The 17,099-nt window shown below is 44.1% G+C and overlaps 1 protein-coding gene across 1 annotated transcript in view; it reads right to left on the reverse strand.

Annotated features, from left to right (window-relative positions):
* Nucleotides 1–17,099, reverse strand: part of ME2 (malic enzyme 2) — a 45,294-nt gene that overhangs the window by 18,286 nt on the left and 9,909 nt on the right. The window contains exons 2-6 of the mRNA XM_083402921.1: nt 11,308–11,429; nt 7,308–7,441; nt 3,637–3,786; nt 2,008–2,083; nt 254–415 (exon numbers count right to left, since the gene is read on the reverse strand). Coding sequence (XP_083259047.1) covers nt 254–415; nt 2,008–2,083; nt 3,637–3,786; nt 7,308–7,441; nt 11,308–11,415 — 630 coding nt within the window. The 5' untranslated portion in view covers nt 11,416–11,429. The remainder of the gene's footprint in view (nt 1–253; nt 416–2,007; nt 2,084–3,636; nt 3,787–7,307; nt 7,442–11,307; nt 11,430–17,099) is intronic.

Genomic DNA, 17,099 nt, shown 5'->3' on the forward strand with positions numbered 1-17,099 from the left:
GCAGGGATTCAAACCACCGATCTTCCAATCAGCAAGCCCAAGAGGCTCAGTGGTTTAGACCACAGTGCCACCCGTGTCCCTGACTGGAAAAGGCTAGGGCTTTTTGTGTCCACCAAGTGGCAAACCAAAACATGGAAGTCTAAATAACCACACCCCATAAACAAAGGGAAGGCCAAACCTCCCACTAGGCCCGAGTGATGTAGTGATACAAAACTGGTATCAGGAGAAGGGGTGAGCCAATGTTGTAACTTACCTGATTGTCTGTGCCGACATCAATACACACAGGGAGGCACTTGTCGGGTTGTATTCCAGCACATGCTGTGTATAAGCAGAGCTTGCCAACAGGAATCCCCATCCCATAAACGCCAAGGTCACCAAGGCCCAATATCCGTTCTCCATCTGTGACGACAACAGCCTTGAAGGCACAAGGGGGAAATTAACTTCAGGCACACGGATGGAAGAGGTACAGTATAAATCTCTACAGTCTTTCTTTTCCAATAGGTAAGAATGTTTAGGCTGAAGAAGCAATTGGTTTCCTAATTAGGATAGGGCAACTAGGAGTACCCGGCACACTGCTGCGCTGTAGACTTAACTATTAAATCAGTATGTTCCCCTTTCCCAGAGAATCCTGAAACCCTTTGATCAGGGGTGAAGAGGAGGAACCAAGAAATTTCCCAGCACACTGACTAAACCATAGGCAAAAGAGGGGACGATGAGATGCCACTTTGAGATTGCAAAGAGGTGGGGGTTGCACAAATAAAAAAAAGAATAGACTTGGATTGCCTTGGATTAGGGAATAGGTGGACATGCATATGATACATAAGTAGCAGTCAAGTACAACATTCCTTGTTTTCCTAGAGAATACATGTGGGGGAATGTTTGGTCCAGCCAGTCGAAAACTTCCTGTTTCCTCCTGGTGTGGAGCATCCTTCCTCTTGTATGTGACTAGAGGTGGGCGTGACCTTACCTGTCTAGGGAACAAACGGACAAGGCACGCAACACACCTTCTCTTTTTTACTTCTTCTGTTGTTGGAGCAGCTCTTTTTAGCTAGAAATGCTCTGTTGGCTTTTAGCCAACATAGGACACTGGGATTGTCCCCATATGGGATAGATCGACATGTATATACTTTGTAACTAAGTCTGCCTTCAGGAATCCAACTGTGAACTGATGATGTGAGTAAACTTCTTTTACAGTGGTACCTCGGGTTAAGAACTTAATTCGTTCTAGAGGTCTGTTCTTAACCTGAAACTGTTCTTAACCTGAGGTACCACTTTAGTTAATGGGGCCTGCCGCTGCTGCTGCACTGCCGCGCAATTTCTTTTCTCATCCTGAAGCAAAGTTCTTAACCCGAGGTACTATTTCTGGGTTAGCGGAATCTGTAACCTGAAGCGTCTGTAACCTGAAGTGTCTGTAACCCGAGGTACCACTGTATATACTTTACACAAGATTGTGGCGTGTTCATTCTTTTAAGAGGGATATAAGGGAATTTACCAGGAACCTAATATTGAGAGGTTTAAACAAGCCTGCAACCAGCTATCTGCCGTGCGTTTAAAAGGGGAATGTAAAACTCTGCTGTTATAGAACTTGCTAGCACAAGTTTTGAAGGATATTAATAAATATCTGGTACCTCTCCTGCCTTTCTGAACATTCCCACAATGCACATACATTTTAGAAATCTCTATCAATGGTAGTGAAGCGATGCAACAGTTGTCCAAATCAGTCTTCCCCAACCTGGTGCAGCCTAGCTGTTTGGCTCAAAGAGTGAGCACAGTGGATCTCACAAAAATGGTCCTGTTTTGATGCGTTCCTAAGTTTCATACTCAGAAGCACATGTTCGTCGAGACATGGAACAAGGTGGCTATGCAGTATGCATAGTTGCATGACACAAATCCCTGACTGCAAGACAAATAACCCCTGGTATTTATCTATCCAGTTTCCCCATTGCTGAGAAAGCAAAGCTGGAATTAAGAGAAACACACACATATGAAGAAGGGGACGCATCATACCTTCACATCGTTTTCTGGCCAGTTATTCACAACTGATCTGATATGGCCCCTATCTGTTATGGCAATGAATAATCCTCTGCAAGAAAATAGAAACATATCACTCACTGATGCCTTCAAATCATTCCTTTTCTTTGCAGTGAAAGGGCACCCTCTCAATTAATAAATCAAGCTAAAGATAGTGCTTTAAAAAAAAGACGACGACACAATGAATATTAGATTGCAATTTTGGAATGTATTATTAAAAGGTTATGGAGTTTGGAAAATGTGAAATTAATCCACCCCAACTTCAATCTGTCACATGAAATAAAATTAGACAGAACTTCATAAATCAGCAAACTAAGCTGACAGAAGTACTTAGGGTTTAGATCAAGTATAGGAATGAACAGGGAGAGAAAGATTGGGGAATGGGAACCAGTCCGAACATTCTCTTCTCCACGCTATTCTCTGTGAACAGAAATTCACAGCTGCACAAAAGTCAAAGCAGATGTCTGTCACCTGTGAGGGAAGGCAAAGTTGTCTGTTTTGCTGGGTTGAAAAGCTCACATTAGCCCCAAAGGAACAGGAGGATGAGGATCTTGGTGGGGCGAGTTGAAGACTGGAAATCAAATCAAGTAGGTAGGAAAGCTCAAAAGGATGGGGCTGAAGGAAGGGTGCAGAGAAGTTAGCTTGTAGAATATTTGCTTGCCCTACCTGCCAGCAGACTGTCTTGCCAGAGTGGTGCATGCTCTGGTTATCTCCCACTTGGACTACTGCAATGTGCTCTACTTGGGGCTACCTTTGAAGGTGACCCGGAAACTACAACTAATCCAGAATGTGGCAGCTAGACTGATGACTGGGAGTGGCTGCCGAGACCATATAACACTGGTCCTGAAAGACCTACATTGGCTCCCGGTATGTTTCTGAGCACAATTCAAAGTGTTGGCGCTGACCTTTAAAGCCCTAAACGGCCTCAGCCCAGTATACCTGAAGGAGTATCTCCACTCCCATCGTTCAGCCCAGACACTGACGTCCAGCTCCAAGGCAGTTCTCTCACTGCAAGAAGTGAGGTTACAGGGAACCAGGCAGAGGGCCTTCTCAGTAGTGGCACCTGCCCTGTGGAATGCCCGCCCATCACATATTAAGAAAATAAGTAACTATACAACCTTTACAAGACATCTGAAGGCAACCCTGTATCAGGAAATTTTTAATGTCTAATGTTTTACAATTTTCTGTAAGCCGCCCAGAGTGGCTGGGGAAACCCAGCCAGATGGGTGGGGTGTAAATAACATCATCAGCATTATTATTATCATCATCATCATCATCATCTCTGAATTCAACAGCTGTCACTGTGAAACAGATTAGGCAATGGACTACCAAAAAATCTAAAGGAACGATAGATGAAGGAGAGGAAGGCTTGAGGAAAAGGGTAAACAGATAAAGTTGTCAATTTGGACAAAATTAGTCCATTATTTGGCTGCAGGCTCCTGGTTTATTTTTTATAGCACATGTACATGGCTCTTTATCAAGTAACATAAGCAAGCAAACAGACAGCAGCATATCTGCTCCTGAGTTACCATGGTACGGCAACTGTAAATTCTGAAAAGCTTCACTGGTTGAGACATAAAAATCAGAATATTAAAATGTTCTTACTTTGGCCTCCTAAAGATATGTCCATACTGGGAACACGCTAAGCCTACTGTTGGTGTATAAACAATTGGCATTAATTGCTCAATATCATCTTGCAATACCCTGTAGAATAGCTTCTCGTTTCTTTCCTGCATGCCCATCACATAGATGTATCTGTAAATGAAACAGTGGAGATGCAAGATTAGATTTATTTATATACCTTCCCACTAATGAGGAATACTCTGAAGCTGAAATGAAAGACGGAGAACAATAACAAAATCATTCTTTTTTCCACCTTTTGCTTTTTGAATTTGTGGTTCTCCCGTGCTATCCTTCTCAGGGAGAAACTATTCATTTCACTTAGATGAGTATCTCTTCTCTTTAAAAACCAAAAAACACAAGTGGCGTTAAATTTCAGCAGGAGGGCAGCAAAAGGGTGGAGGGTGAGAGAAGGGAAGGGGCTGCTTAATCCTCTCCCTTCCACTCATCTTTCTGCTCAAAGTATCCGCAGGCTGCTTTTCACCCACAGGGGAAAAGATACAAGGGTTCCGTATACTGTTTTCCCCCCGTGGAACAAAAAGCAGCTTTTAAAGAGAGTGAATTTTGAGCAAAAAATGCCAGAAGAGGGGGGAAAATTAAGCAGGGTGCTGCAGAAAGAATGCAGTTGGTCAAGAGAGCCGTGGACTCAAAAAGGCTGAAAAGAAGAAGAAGAAGAAGAAGAAGAGGAGGAGGAGGAGGAGGAGGAGGAGGAGGAGGAGGAGTTTGGATTTGATATCCCGCTTTATCACTACCCAAAGGAGTCTCAAAGCGGCTAACATTCTCCTTTCCCTTCCTCCCCCACAACAAACACTCTGTGAGGTGAGTGAGGCTGAGAGACTTCAGAGAAGTGTGACTGGCCCAAGGTCACCCAGCAGCTGCATGTGGAGGAGCGGGGAAGCGAACCCAGTTCACCAGATTATGAGTCTACCGCTCTTAACCACTACACCACGCTGGCTCTCAACCTATGGACACTTTGTTCATGGAGGTTACTTCCAGTTAAGCTAATGCAGGATTTTGGACTCCAATTCAAGGTTGTTTTTACAACCGACACTAAACTTTTTGTTTTTATTTTGCATTTAACAGTTGCATTTGCTGAATGCAAAGTAACCTAGAATCATAGAATCATCGAGTTGGAAGAGACCACAAGGGCCATCGAGTCCAACCCCCTGCCAAGCAGGAAACACCATCAGAGCACTCCTGACATATGGTTGTCAAGCCTCTGCTTAAAGACCTCCAAAGAAGGAGACTCCACCACACTCCTTGGCAGCAAATTCCACTGTCAAACAGCTCTTACTGTCAGGAAGTTCTTCCTAATGTTTAGGTGGAATCTTCTTTCTTTCTTCTGTGAACCAAGTGGTAGTTTCTTCCAAGAAACACACACTGGATCAGGATTATGGGAAAACCTACTTAAGGGACATTGGAAATGAAGGTGCTCCGGTGCAATCATCGCTTGCTCAATGGACAGGGGCCTCCCTTGATAAGAGAGCTGTTTTATTAGGCAGAACACTGCTTTATGGGCATGTTATCTATCTTTCAGTTACTGCCCAGATCCTAAGTGCCTACACATTAACACTCAAGTCAGTAATTACTCTTAGATTTATATCAGGGGTGGGGCAAGGGCTCTAAGCTCAATGGCACAGCATCTAAATCTCAGGCAGAAGGTCCCAGGTCCAAGTAGGGCTGGGAATCTCAGAAATGGAGAAAAGAAAGCAGGTTGCTTTACTAGTAAATATATTTAATAAGAAGCAAAGCAACAAAGGCTTCAAAGGGGTATATTTGGAAAATGGGAACGAGTTGAAAGAAGCACGGCCTATACCTGGTCAGAGATGCTTTGATGGAAGCCCTGATGATGTTTCGATGGACATGTTTATTTTTATTTTAATATTCTTTATTGATTAAAAAAATTGCATGTCTATACAAACATTATGTACTATCTCTTAACAGATAGAAAAAAGAAAATTATATAAAATAGAAAATTTATAAAGAAAGGGGGGGAAAGAAGTAACAAAGATAAGAAACAAAGAAATTTTAAAAAAGACAAAGTTATTTACATAGTAAAAGTACTCATCGACACAATCCTTCACATCTTTCTCATTATACTGTTTGATATAACATTCTTTTTTACACAGATTTACATTATATAATATCATTTCTTTCTGCTTTGTATACATTCCTTTGATCTTTTTTTTTACGAATATCACTCAATTTCTGCTAATATGGAGTTATTTGTACAATAAAGTTTTACATAATTCTTAAATATTATCCATTCTCTAATTGTTTTTTGTTTCGATATTCCTCTAACTGATCCCGTCAGTTTTGCTAATTGTAGATATTCTAACATGAGCTAATCTGTAATCTCTAGGAACATTTCATTTTTCCAACTCCTTGCTATGAGGGTTCTAGCTGCTGTTATACCATACATAAACAATGACCTTATATATTATTTAATTTATGGTGGTAATATACCAAGTAGGAAAATCTCGGGGGGGGGGGGTGAAAGTAATTTTAAATAGTTTCTTAAACTCATTATAGATATCATTCCAGTATTTGCCAATGGCTACACAGGTCCACCACATATGATAGTATGACCCCTTCTCTTTTTTACATCTCCAACAGGTTGATATTTTCCCTTTATACATCTTAGCAAGCTTTTGGGGGGTAAGATGCCATCTATATACCATTTTCATGGTATACAATATACGATATCTTTATTATCATTGCCCCATGCAGGACAATGAAATTGAAAAACTACATAAAATTACTACAAAACTACATAAAACTACATAAAAACTACATAAAACCACATAAAAACTACATAAAACTACCGTATTTTTCGCCCTATAGGACGCACTTTTTCCCCTCCAAAAATAGAGGGGAAATCTGGGTGCATCCTATGGGGTGAATGCAGGCTTTCGCTGAAGCTTGGAGAGCGAGAGGGGTCGGTGCGCACCAACCCCTCTCGCTCTCCAGGCTTCAGGAAGACACCCGCAGCCTAGGCAGCCCTGCGGGAGGTCCCACAGGGATGTCTAGGCTGCGGATAGCAGCCTGCTTCCTGGAGCGTCGGGCGCCCTGAAAGCAGAGCGCCCGGCGCTTCGGGAAAAACATCCACACCCTAGGCAGCCCTGCAGGAGTTCCCCGCAGGGCTCCCCACGCTGCGGATAGCAGCCTGCCGCCTGGCGCGAGGGGCACCCTGAAGCAGAGCGCCCCTCGCGCCAGGCAGACATCGGCCAGCCCCACAAGCTCGGGTACAGCAGGGAGGCGCAGCGCCGCCATCCCGCTGTTCCTCGACCTGGTTCGGTTTCCCCGACCTGCTTTTGGGGGGGAAATAAAGGGAAAAAAACTACATAAAAACTACATAAAACATCCAAAACCCCCTAAAAACTCTGAAACCCCATTTTAAAATACACTGAGATTATAGCATGCTGTAAATGTAATGTCTGTCGTTTGATGGACGTTTAGGCACTGCTGAGTGTTCTCTTATCAGACATTTTTTAAGGCTTGAGTCAACCGGCTACTTTCAAAAGCTGAGTTTGGGCCAAACTGGCTTTCCCCCTGTGGATATGGATCCCTGACACATGTCCAAGCTACAACAGCAATAGCAATAAAAACTCGAGAATGAATGATACAAGACTAAGTGCCTGCCCCCACACACTTACTTTTCCAAAGGGTCGGTCATTTTTGCCACGTTCCTGTGAAACCTTAAGGCTTGGATGTCTTGCGTCTCAAACTTTGGAGGTAGAAGTCCCTGGAGGCCAAGCATCTGACGTTCTTTTAACGTGAAAGCCATGCCCTGGAGACAGAGAGGAACAAGAGAAGTCAGATGCTGTTCAGCCTGGGGAAGAGGAGACTGAGAGGAGGTGTGATAGACATCTTCAAATATCTCAAGGGCTGTCACACGGAGGAGGGGGAAAGCTTTTTTTTCTCCTGCCCTGGAAGGCAGGATTCGAACCAATGGATTCAAGTTGCAAGAAAGGACATTCCGACTCAACATCAGGAAGAGATGTTCTGCAATGGAACGGACTCCCTTGAAAGGTGTGACGGACTCTCCTTCCTTGGAGGTTTTTAAGCAGAAGTTCAATGGCCATCTGCCAGCGATGGAGCCAATGCAACTTGTTTCTCATTTGGCGTGCTAGCAGTAGAGGAACTCTCTTCGCCACCAGCACATAGCTGTCAACTTACAGATTTGGAAATAAGGGACCAGCAGCCTCGAAAATAAGGGATCAGCAGCCAAAATAAGGGATTTTTCAGAGCACAGGTATGTTCAACTTCTGAGCCCCTCCGAGCCAAAGGCAGAAAGCCCAGGCAGCAGCCAAACGAAGCCTCAAGCAGTGGTTCCCACAGCGCAGCAACCCGGCAAAGGGGATGCAGCAAGGGAAACTACCGTCACCTCTCCGCTGGGAAGCGCTGAGCAAAGGTGAGTCCCCAAGCAACACGGCCGATTTGATTGGCACAAGGCATGCAAGCTCCACCCCCCAGTCATTCTTAGACTCCTTATTGGGTGAGCAACGCAGCCAAGCAACACAGTTGGAGCCTCCCTCCTTCCTGGCTGGCAGGGAGGGAGGGAGAGGAGCTGATTCCTTTGAAACCCGGGAAATTTAAGGGACACCATCAATAAGGGACAGAAGCGGGACACAGCGCTGGGATAAGGGACTTTCCCACCAAATAAGGGAAGGTTGACAGCTATGCAGGTGCCAAGGGAGCTGAGGTGCTTTCACCTTGGAGCCTTGCAGGGCCAGGGCCGGTGCAGCTCGTTCCTCCCTCTGCTTTTCAACACTGCAATGTGTTGGCTGGGGATACATATTGTGATGTTTGGCTGCTGATACATCGTGATGTTGAAAGGCTGATCTCGCCTAGCGCTAGTCCAGGATTCTATTTAGTCCAGGAGACCACAAGCAGGACATAAGCGAAACAGGCCCCTCTCACTCTTGTTTCCTAGCAACCAGTATCCCCGGCCCTACTCTTAAGATTTGCTTCATCATAAGAATGCTAAGGAAAATAAAAACAAGCACCCCTGTTCTAGTTTAGGAAAGCTTTTAATGTTGAATGCATTATTGTATTTTAGTGTTTTGTTGGAAGCCGCCCAGAGTGGCTGGGGAAGCCCAGCCAGATGGGCGGGGTATAAATAAGAAAATTATTATTATTATTATTATTATTATTATTATTATTATACCAACACTAACCTAATTCAACAAGCCAAAACAATTCCTGCCAATTCTCAGTACCATCTAGTTGGGTTTTATTTTTTTAGCAAAGCTGAAACTCAGTGAGCCTGACATCTTATTTAGCTAACAGAGCCCATAGTTCCCTCAGTTTTAATCTGCCAGGGATGAGGAGGCTTGGAGACTAATGAAGAATATTGTTTTTTGAAGGAAAGTCGGGGTCACTAATCTCAGATGACATCTTGTTCAGTCTCTTCAGAGGTTTGAACAGAGGCCCTCCTTTTTCAGAAGATTGAGCTTCAATATGGCCTACTTAGGGCTTATCCAGATGCTCAGCAAACATCTGTTTTAAAAATAATAAATATTAAAATATTATTGTTGAAATGGGCAAGGGTTCTTTTTTGGGGGGAGGGGGCAGAAGAGAACCAGGCAGCCATTATTTAGCACTTTTATTTTCCTAAGCCCATTCCCTCTCAGCAACCCCAGCTAACCCCTTTTGACAGCTATCTGTCTCGACTTCATTCTTAATCCTCTTATGACTCAGCCTCAATAAAAACTGCCGGATTGAACAATAAACCCAGCGGTGACCTCGGGGTTCATCACTCCTATAGTTTTGCACACGGAAATGCTTCTTATTTTTCCTGTCAACAGAATCCGTAACTCATTTTTTGGCGTGGGGGGAAGAGATCAGTCTGTCAGAGCTCCGTACCGCCCTACCTCCCCTGTGACCCTCCAAATGTCGTAGGACTCCAACTCCCATGGGCCTCAGCGGGCACAGCCAATGGTCAAGGATGATGGGAGCTGCAGTCCCAATGACATGTCGAGCAACCTTTTTAGAAGAGCCACCTTTTGATCAAACATGCATTTGGGGATCCACTTTTAAACAAACACCATATACTTGTACCATTGTAGTGTTGCGGCTGTGCCCATTGTAGGGCAGGCTATAGGTTGGAGGCCAGCTAACTAGAGGGCCACAAGTTTTGTGGTAAGACACTTTGGAAAGGGGACAGTAGGTCAGTTAGAGCAGCCGACACCCAAACCTATTGCCGTACCCCTTACTCCTCTCTCGGCTCTGGGCTGGCAATAAGGCAACCAGGTGACATTCTTCTGAAAGTCAAATTTAGCCAAGAACCACTGAGTTTTCAAGGAAATGAGCCCCGTATTTAGCAGGCACCCAGCACCCGCCCCACTTCTTGTTACTTTCCATTCACTAGTTAGGAACTTTGCAGTAGACCAAAAGTATGTGAATCATAGAATCATAGAAGAGTTGGAAGAGACCACAAGGGCCATCGAGTCCAACCCCCTGCCAAGCAGGAAACACCATCAGAGCACTCCTGACATATGGTTGTCAAGCCTCTGCTTAAAGACCTCCAAAGAAGGAGACTCCACCACACTCCTTGGCAGCAAATGCCACTGTCGAACAGCTCTTACTGTCAGGAAGTTCTTCCTAATGTTTAGGTGGAATCTTCTTTCTTGTAGTTTGGATCCATTGCTCCGAAAAGGCCTGCTTTAAAAGTTACTTACCTTAAATAACCCAATTCCCTCCCTCTTAGTAAGTGCTAATCTTAAACCACATGGGATGAACTTCTTCTCTGATGCAAACTTTTCCTCTTCTCTACCCTTTCTCTCAAGATTCGTTCTCCCACAGCTTCTTCTTCTCGTCTCAGTTCTCCCTGTGCCATTCCTTGTCACTAGATTCCTTTATCCTCCAGCTGACCTGTTCCCTGTGCTTTCCCTACCAGCCCTGCACTTGCCACGTGAAAAGTTTTGATCCCAGCCACACTGACAATGTCTCCTTCCCTTATGGAAGAAGGACTGCAAACTGCTGTGTTTCCCAATCAGCTAAGTATTCCATGACACTGCACCAACACAAGCACAATGCACTACCACCACCAGTATTATACAGTGGTACCTCGGGTTACATACGCTTCAGGTTACAGACGCCACTAACCCAGAAATAGCGCTTCAGGTTAAGCACTTTGCTTCAGGATGAGAACGGAAATTGTGCTCCGGCAGCGCGGCAGCAGCAGGAGGCCCCATTAGCTAAAGTGGTGCTTCAGGTTAAGAACAGTTTCAGGTTAAGAACAGACCTCCGGAACAAATTAAGTACTTAACCCAAGGTACCACTGTACTCATATTACAAGAGGAGGATTTGTTGTGATTCTCTACGTTGTCGCCCTTCCATTCAAACTACCGGTAATAAAGATATGCAAAGTTAGATGTGGTCATTCAGGCTTTGCTTAAAGTAAGGCTTCTATCTCATTTACAACACAATCTGAACCACACCTACTCAGAAGTCAATCCTACTGAATTCAATGGAGTTTACTCCCAGGTAAGTGTGGGTAAGAATTGCACCAGCCTTAGTCTTTTCTTTTGAGGCTACGAGTCTCAGCACAACAACCCCCCATGCTCTTGCAGAAGCTTTTAGCTCTGGGTACGATCCACAACACAGATAGCAATTCAAGAACAGACGTGAAAGACATTCCATGCGACCGACCTTATTTGTTCTCGGGTTCAGCATCAAGACCTTGCCTTTTTCTTTTGTATGTACTCTGCGACATGCCAACACGCAGGGAGCAGAAGCTATTCTTAATCTGGAGAACATTCTGTATGGTTTGCCTGGAGAAAGAAAACATTACGTTACACACTACAAAGAGGGCAGTCTTGTTTCACGCTGGCAACACACAGAGGTACAAGAAAACCCTTTATGGATAGTTAAGCTTTTCTCATGCTGGCTAGATAACACCTATAGCCTTTCAAAACAACAACAACTCGGTCTAAAAGCAAGGCAGGGACAGCATTTGGAGGAATGAAAAAGAGCTAAGAGAAGGGGGTGGGAAGGAACATTAGTGCTTTGCTTTATTCCTGGCACTTTGTGGCTGCGTACATGAGGGTGCAAGGGACGCGGGTGGTGCTGTGGGTTAAACCACAGAGCCTAGGGCTTGCAGATCAGAAGGTTGGCGCTTCGAATCCCCGCGACGGGGTGAGCGCCCGTTGCTCGGTCCCTGCTCCTGCCAACCTAGCAGTTCAAAAGCACCTCAAAGTGCAAGTAGATAAATAGGTACCTCTCCGGTGGGAAGGTAAACAGCATTTCCATGCGCTGCTCTGGTTCGCCAGAAGCGGCTTAGTCATGCTGGCCACATGACCCGGAAGCTGTACGCTGGCTCCCTCGGCCATTAAAGCGAGATGAGCGCCGCAACCTCATAGTCGGTCACGACTGGACCTAATGGTCAGGGGTCCCTTTACCTTTACTATATGAGGGTGCAGCATGACTACAGTAAAAAAACAGGTATAGGTAAAGGGTCCCTGGACAGTTAAGTCCAGTCAAACACAACTATGGGGTGTGGCGCTCATCTCACTTTTCAGAACGAGGGAGCCAGCGTTTATCCACAGACAGTTTTCAACATCATGTGGCCAGCATGACTAAACTGCTTCTGGCGCAACGGGACACTGTGATGGAAACCAGAGCACACAGAAACGCCATTTACCTTCCTGCTACAGCAGTACCTACTTATCTACTCGCACTGGCGTGCTTTCGAACTGCTAGGCAGGCAGGAGCTGGGACACAGCAAAAGGAGCTCACTCCGCCGCGGGGATTAAAACCGCCGACCTTCCGATCGGCAAGCCCAAGAGGCTCGGTGGTTTAGACCACAGCGCCACCCGTGTCCATCGTGTGCCATCGCTTGCCGAGTTGCAGAAATCGCAAATTTAATTCTCATAACCCTAGAGCAGCCTTTCTCAACCTGTGGGTCCCCAGATGTTGTTGGACTACAACTCCCACCATCCCTGAGCTCTGGCCTTGCTAGTTAGGGGTGATGGGAGTTGTAGTTAAACAGCATCTGGGGACCCACAGGTTGAGAAAGGCTGCCCTAGAGGCTCAGAGACGTCCAATGAAGCTGAACGCTGGAAGATTCAGAATAGAGAAAAGAAGGCATTTCTCTGCACAGCTAACCTGTGGAATTCATTCGCACAAGATGTAGTGATCAACACCAACTTGGATGGCTTAGGAAAATCCACGGAAGACAAGGGCTAATCCACGGCTACGAGCCATGATGTCTATGCTCAGCCTCCATGGTCAGAGGCAGCAATTCTTCCGAAGGCCAGCTGATAAAAAGTGCAGAAGGAGAGAGGGATGTTCCCACAGGAGTCTGGTTGGCCAAAGGATGCTGGCCTGATGCAGCAGAGCTCTTACTATGTTCTTACTGTAGCTCAGGCATGTCCAAGAGGTAGATCATGATCTACTGGTAGCTCAACAACTTTGGCCTCCTAAAAAAAGCTCAACAAATTTGGTCCATCCAATAACAATGGGTAGATCATACCCACCCCACTCACACACAAAAACAAAGATCACCACAGCCAATCACAAGCAAACAATCACACCCTAGGCCAACCCCAACCTCTCTCACCACCAAAGGAACAGAAGTGAACAGCAGAGAACCAGCACGAGTAACGCTGACACCAAACCCTACCTACATTAAGCAAAATAGAAACATCGCCACCCGACCCCCCCCCACACACCTTCCCCCCCTCCACCCCCTTTCCTTCCTAATGTCTCAACAAATGAAACTGTTTGTAAAAATGTTACATGGAAAAAATACGAAAGACATTACACATACCTCTGTAAAACAAGAAAATCTTTAATAAAAATAAATAAATAACTGCGGGGGGGAAACAAAAACAAAAAACAACGGGTAGATCACTGCCAGTTTTTTATACTGTGAGTAGATCACAGTCTATTGAGAGTGGGACGTCCCTGCTGTAGCTAAACCAAAGTACCTGTAACTGAAACAATCCCATTTCAGGGAAGGGGTACGTAGGGTACATTCTACCATTCTTCCTCTGTTGCTTCCTTTGCCCTTTGCAGTAGGGACTTTAGTAAAGCACCATATGCATGGCACAATATAAATAGAATCTTACGAGTTGGAAGGGACCCTAAGGATCATCTCGCCAAACCTCCTGCAATGCACGACTCTGCAGCTGCCCCATACGGGGATCGAACCTGCAACCTTGGCATTATCAGCACCACGCTCTAACCAACTGAGCTATCCAGGCACTATAACAACAGCAGCATCTATTGAGTCTTAAGTATTTGTTTTGCAAGCTTCGGCGCAACCTGCATTTCATGGTTTGAAGCAGAGGCCATGCCTATAAATGCTGAATTTTTCAACAAGGGAAAGTGGGGGGGGGGGCTTTCTTTGATATGCCACAGCAGGGCAGGGGTGGCGAAGCGGTGTTTCATTGGTCTCATTTGGGCCCTGGAATAATTTTATCTGGTTTTCTATTGTCATTTTATAGAATATTAAATGTGGCAGGGGAAGGAGAGAGATGGTTTTAAACACCAATGAAAATGAAATTCTGGTGGAGGCGTCTTTTGAATAGCATACTGTTCCATGTCTCAAGTTATTGATTAATTAGGAGGGGAAGCAGTCAAAGTTCTAGGCACAACATTATGTTAATCAATTATAAACTAGTGAGTTGGGGAAGTGGTTATAAAGGTTTGATGAGGCCCTAAGCTACTGAAGGTAATGGGGCCCTTTATATGTCCAGCTGTCATAGAAAACGGGAGATATGTAGCCATTGCAGCAACATATCTCTATTTCCTCGCACCCAGAAATGCAAGAAAAGCTTTAACTCTTGCTAGAAGCTCAGCCTTGCCCTCATCGGAACTGGAAGGCTACTATGGAAAAGTCCCATATACACAGAGACTTTGCACCTGCCCATTAGGGGAAATAGGGAGCCCCGAACACATATTTTTTAGACGTCCTTTTTATGCTGAGATTCGTAGAGAAACCATTGACCCTTTGCTGAAGAGGCTGGCCAATCTTTCAGAAAAGTCTAAACTTAATTCTCTCCACTTGGACAAAGATCACAAGACGACCTGGCTGGTAGCCAGATTCTGTGCCCAGATTTGTAGGCACAGATCATCCTCTAGAATAAAATAGCTTATTAGGGAAAAGCTGAAGTCGTCCTTTGGGGTGCCTCAGGGTCAATTTTTATGGTAGCCCAAATCTCTGTTGTACGGGTGTATGTATATATCTCAATTTTAACACATGAGCTATTGCTGGAATCTGCTCTAATTGTATATTTTATCTTTATGAACGCTGTTTTTATTGTGTTATGCGAGCTGGTCTTTGACCGTAATAAATTATCTCTCTATATTAAGTACGGCTTTGAAATCAAGATTCGGGTCCCTATTATACAAGGGGAGGTTACTGCCATAAATTGCTCTTTAAAAACAATAAATCCATTGCCAGGAATGTAAAAACCTCCAAATGTCCTTTGGAAAGTTCCGACAGCAACGTGGGAACCGATTGTGCCTTTTTATTTTTAGTCTGCCTTGAGTTCCATCTCTCTTAGCTGCCCGCTTTAAGATGCGGGTGTTATGGGAGAGAGAAGCGACTTTGTTTTCTAAATCACGAATTTGGTGCACATTTGCAAACCTTTGCTGCATAGACCGTTTAAAAACAAATCAAAGTAAAAAAGAATAAGAAGTTTTCTTTTGAATCACGCTAGTTCAGAGGGACCTGCGGCCAAGTTTATTCATTTACAGCTTGGCAACAGGAGCAACGGAAACTTCGTTGCTAACAGAAACACAAGCTGCTTTCTGAAGAGCGCTTAGGTGACTGGGGACAAAACCCAGCTGGCCTGCTGGAATTAATCGGTCGAGAAAGATCTATGGCAGAAATCTGTATCAAATCCAATTTATTGAAGAGATGCCATTAGTACATAGACAATTCAAACAGGAGAACTTGAGCTAGGTTGAAGGTTTTTAGAACCTGTCAACAAAGAAGATGATTTTGGAGCTTATTTGCCACTCGGCTTTTAATGGAACTAATTAACTAATGCTTTGAAGTTATTCACTGCAATGCCTCAGTGAAGAAGCTGTGAATCAGTCGTTTTCCTTTTTTTAAAAAAAATATTATTTATTACTTTTCCAACAATTTAAACACTACATAGAAGAAATAAAAATGGACAATACAATACAATACAAAAACACTACATAACACTAACACTAACACCTAACACTAACACATTAAACTAACAAAACAAAAACAGTTTAAAACACATCAAACAATTTCAATATCTTATCTTCCATTCACTTATTTCAGCAACCTCCTCACACCTCCCTTTTTGTATTCCACTTCTATTAATTATTTCAGCAATTCCTTTCCATCTTCCTCTGTTTTCTATCCTGTATTCTTCTTAATACATTCTGACCTTATTTTTTCCTTTAACACTCTATTAATCTATTTATACTTAATTCCTTATAACATTTCTACTAAAGCCATATAACTTCATTCCAACTTTGTTCTAACATTCATTAATTTTACAGTATTTCTGTAGATAGTCTTTAATTTTTTTCCAGTCTTCTTCCACCGTCTCTTCTCCCTGGTCTCGGATTCTGCCAGTCATTTCAGCCAATTCCATATAGTCCATCAACTTCATCTGCCATTCTTCCCGGGTGGGTAAATCTTGTGTCTTCCAATACTTCGCGATGAGTATTCTTGCTGCTGTTGTTGCATGCATAAAAAAAGTTCTATCCTTCTTTGGCACCAATTGGCCAATAAACCCCCCTGAAAGGTGATTTCCCTGGACACAGTCTGAAAGGCAACTCTAGACAGATTCCTCAATTGCTATGGGGGTTGCACCTCAAATAACGTTGGTCCTTAGATCCCAATTTGACAGCAATTAGCACTACGTTCTGCTCTGCATTACTGACAGGCATCCATTAGAGGAGGCTAAGCACCTTCAAATATATTTAGCCATGATATAAAGGCAACAGAAGGTACTCCTCCCAACAAATTAATTTACCTGTCTCCAGTTAATGAGCAACCTGTGGAACCGGATTGCTCTCCCGTTGCAGGAGGAGGAACAAATGAAATATGATACAAGTGTCATCTGGCCCCGGTACAATCTAATTAGCCATTACTTATTCTCTCCCGAACTCTGTCCTTGAACTCATAATTTAAAATAAATGCCGATTAAACCATAATGAATTCGGACTTTCTACTTGTCCTTCAAATTAATTTCTTAATTTAGTTTTTCAACACAAGGAGAACACACACATTAGGTTTGTTTGTTTTTTAAAAATTTCTTTTTGCCATGGGTAAGAAAAGTTGCCCCGGTGCTTTAAACCATGGGGGCAAGCAGGAGTTGGGAGAATGAGGTAGGGTGGGGGAAATGGGGCAGGGCACTTGCCATGCCCCTGCTCACCTAGGGGCTACTGCTAATCGCCCCAGATGAGCATGTGAATATGAGCGTGCAAGGCTGAGTCAAGTGTGCCAAATA

Source organism: Podarcis tiliguerta (genome assembly GCF_965153285.1).
Source record: "Podarcis tiliguerta genome assembly, chromosome: 11".
In the NCBI taxonomy this organism is placed as follows: domain Eukaryota; kingdom Metazoa; phylum Chordata; class Lepidosauria; order Squamata; family Lacertidae; genus Podarcis; species Podarcis tiliguerta.